At 35.4% G+C, this 3,763-nt stretch overlaps 2 protein-coding genes across 2 annotated transcripts; one reads left to right on the forward strand and one right to left on the reverse strand.

Moving 5' to 3' along the window:
- Positions 1–316: 316 nt before the first annotated feature.
- On the forward strand, positions 317–849 carry Tsp_12507 (40S ribosomal protein S14). The gene is made up of 2 exons (XM_003367804.1): positions 317–461; positions 539–849. Exons 1-2 carry the CDS (start codon positions 317–319, stop codon positions 847–849), a joined length of 456 nt encoding a protein of 151 aa, XP_003367852.1.
- A 179-nt stretch (positions 850–1,028) lies between these two features.
- Positions 1,029–3,274, reverse strand: Tsp_12508 (conserved hypothetical protein; the record flags this gene model as incomplete). Its single annotated transcript, XM_003367805.1, has 4 exons — positions 1,029–1,159; positions 1,237–1,437; positions 1,490–1,975; positions 3,126–3,274. Coding segments are annotated over 4 exons (967 nt in total), but the record flags the coding sequence as incomplete, so codon positions are not given.
- Positions 3,275–3,763: the final 489 nt, after the last annotated feature.

Consider the following 3,763-nt stretch of genomic DNA (forward strand, 5'->3'; position numbering starts at 1 on the left):
GCACAGTTTATTTGTTGTATATTTATATATGTAACTATAGTTATTTGTGCAATTTTTTATATTAAGTTTGGCTACTAGTTTTGCGTATGACCGTTCGAATCCATCATTGTTGTTATTGAATATTCTGTTGATTATCTGTTGTAATGGTTTATTGTTCATCGAATATTCACTGATATTTTCGAATCAGTATAAAAAATAGTTTATTATTTTACAACTGATTGTTAGTGCGATAAAAGATGTATATCAGAATATCATTTTAAGTTAACTGAAAATATGGTTGAATATTTTGTATTTTTTTACATCGATTTTGTTTAGAATGGCACCAAGAAAAGGGAGGAAGGAAGATCAACCAGCTGTCGTCAGTGTGGCACCGCAGGCTCCCGAAGGAGTGAAACGATTTGGCGTTGCGCATATATTTGCTTCATTTAATGATACATTTGTTCATATTACAGATTTATCTGGTGAGCATTTAATAATAGATTAATTATGATATTGAACAACATTATTCAGTTGTGTGGAATGTTGAATTTTTGATCAGGTCGAGAGACAATTTGTCGAGTTACTGGTGGAATGAAAGTGAAAGCAGATAGAGATGAAGCTTCACCGTACGCAGCCATGTTAGCGGCGCAGGATGCAGCAGAACGTTGCAAAGCGCTTGGAATAACAGCACTGCATATTAAATTGAGAGCAACTGGTGGAACAAAAACAAAAACGCCAGGTCCTGGCGCACAGTCGGCTCTGCGTGCTTTAGCCCGTTCGGGAATGAAGATTGGTCGTATAGAAGATGTAACACCGATTCCATCCGATAGTACACGTCGGAAAGGTGGTCGAAGAGGTCGTCGTCTGTGAAGTATTAACAGACCTGTGTTTCGGTTAATAAAGCATGTACCATATGGAAAATGTTTTTTAATTTTGTATATCACATGTGATATGCTATTTTTATCGCAGTTTTTAAATCTGTTCATTCATAAATCGGACATCGGTTATAATAATGAACATATTGATACTACTATTTTTCTTTTTTGTTTTCAAACGTGAAATATGAACCGTTTAAAGCGTCTTTGTTTGCAGTTATCGAGTGTTCCACCACATGGTATTGGTTGTGGTGGAATTGATGGAGGTGGTGGAATAAGGAATAATTGTTGTGAACCGCAGTTTGCTGAAATGTTAGCAAACACGAAATTACATTAAGAATATTTGTTGCTGTTTTTGATTTGTTTTTTTTTCTCTACTCACGGTAACAATCCTGGGTGATAGAAAACAGCTGAGAGACGGAATTTGTTGGAAAATTCAACTGCGGTCTAAGTGCCGAAGGTAGCTGATAATTGTTTCTCACTTGATCAGGCGGTAGTATTGGACGCGGAACATACGTGTTATGTATTTGAGGTGCTGGTTGATATTCAATTTCGGGTCTTGGTCTTGGATAAGATGTGTATCCTTAAAAAATATTTTCTTGGACAGTAATAAATAACTTTGGTAAATTGTTTACCATATTTTGAAGGTGGTAGATATGGGATGTCGTTTGCTGTTGATGGTATTGGTATTCCTTGATGAACTTCAACGGTCGTTTCCACCGAATGGGGAGGGGCTAGGGTAGTTGGTGAGATAGTTTCAAGTTGTCCATCATCTTCTGCAGGTTGTTCTTGGTCTGCAGTTGTAGCATGAGAAACGGTCGGTTGTTCATCAGCATCATCATCATCATCTTTACATTTTAAAACGACCGATTCTTCAAAAGCAATTGTACTGGGAATTTGTTGCTCAGCGATGTTCACATTGTTGGTTAATTGTTCATGGGTTTGCTGGTTTTCACTTACTGGAGGATGAGAATCTTGAGTGAATAATTGATTTTGTTGTTTTGGTGGTGTAGTGTCGTCAACAAAATCATAATCAGTTGCGGAGGGGATATGACGAGAATCTGTTTCTGAATTAACCAATGGGTTTGATTGTTCAGAGTTGGAATTTCTGAATAGAATTGCTGAAGAAAGGATAAAACAGAATTTAAATTATAAAAGTTTTAACATCGGTTCAATGGTTTTACCAGAAATGGAAAAGCAAAAGACTAATTTCAATATAATTGGCGAAGTATTCGCCATCAGGTAGTAGAACTGGCTATTTTTGTGCTGGCCAGCAGCAGTTCAGGAAACAACTTATGAATGGAGATGATGCGACTGATGAATGGGACAGAAATAATTGAATGCTTTGGAGCGTATAGTTGTTCACCCAGGAGTGTCTGGTAGAAATTAAGATGACTTTACGTCGGAAGATGAATTGCTTCAGCATTTACGCATTGCTGGTGGTCGGTAGATGCTAATTAGCGCTAATTCGTCATCAACAGCAGCAGCATGGAAAATTTACCCCTTCTAGTGTCAGTTTGCTCATTTTTGTGAACTTTCTTGCTTGAGGCATTGAAAAAAGTTTAAAAAAAAGAAGAAATTCGACAAGTTATCTTACTTTCAGCGGCCTACATTTCCATCCTTTTTCAACCTTGTTGAAAATGATGTAATTTCATTTATTTTCTCTCAAATTATTTTGCTAAACAAATATTCTAAATTGTTTTTCATATTTTATCAACTGTTTTCATTTTGTGTTTTAATCTTGTTGCTGCTTTAAGCGACATATAATTGAAAAGATGAAATGGTAGTTTGCTTATAATAAATATGCAGGAGGGATTTTATAATTATGATGCACGTAGCTATATAAAATGATAATTTTCAACTTTTGTGTGAATACATACATAAATAGCGCAGACAACATCAACTGGATAGAATTCCATTGATGATGTTCTTAGCTTTCGGTCAATATTAAGCAGGTGAAGTTGCATTTTTTTCAGTTTTGCTTATTCCAGCATTTTTTCAATTATATATAATGTTTTTCATAATTTGGGAATTAATTTTCAACGTATGCTTTTACATTTCAATTGGATGAAGAAAATTTATTTTCAAACAATAAACCATAGTGAATATTCTTGTCTCAGCTTCTGAAATTGCAAACAATAAAGATCTTGCTGGAACTTATAGCGTGATTAGTAAATAGCATTTTTGTTCAAAGAGTATTAAATCGACAAGCGTGTATTTTAATTTAGTAAAACATTTTTTGCTTATAGGTAGTTTTATCTTAGAATGCACCGCGCAAGTGCGTTACGTCTTTTCTCTGAGTCGTTATGCCACAGTAGTTGATAGCGGTCAATTTTGCTTTCCAGGAAAGCCGTTGTTCATGTACCTTCGCGTTTTGATGGTTCTTTTCAATTTCTTGAAAATTTTGTCTGTAGACTTCACTGAATTTTATTTATCATATTTTCCCTTAAATAATTAATTATTTTCCATTTTGAATTCAATCATGCTTTCATTATTGCAGCAAGACTGATTTTGTACCCATGGTCATGCATCCTTCATCTTTGAACCAAACAGTGCATCAAAGCAATCTCAACAAGCTCACAATTCGTGAAGATCGCACCATGTTATACCACATCCACTACTACTAATACATCTGCTGACTTTATCGTCTTTTGATTAGCCACGATGTGGGCAACCATTTACTTTACTAAATTTACTAAAGGAACTTACTATCAATCAAGTGAATAATGTGGAGACTGTTTTTGCTTCAAAATCCGTTTAGGGGGTTTCCGCCCTAAACGCAAGTCAAAAATCAAGAAAAAGTCACGACAAAACCTAACATTTAACTCTCCCTGAGATTGCCGGCAGTGAGGAAAAAATATTAAGTCTTTGGATTCTGCTTTTTTGCCCGCACTGCACCAAATGTAAAC

Source organism: Trichinella spiralis (genome assembly GCF_000181795.1).
Source record: "Trichinella spiralis strain ISS 195 chromosome Unknown Scfld3652, whole genome shotgun sequence".
Taxonomy (NCBI): Eukaryota; Metazoa; Nematoda; class Enoplea; order Trichinellida; family Trichinellidae; genus Trichinella; species Trichinella spiralis.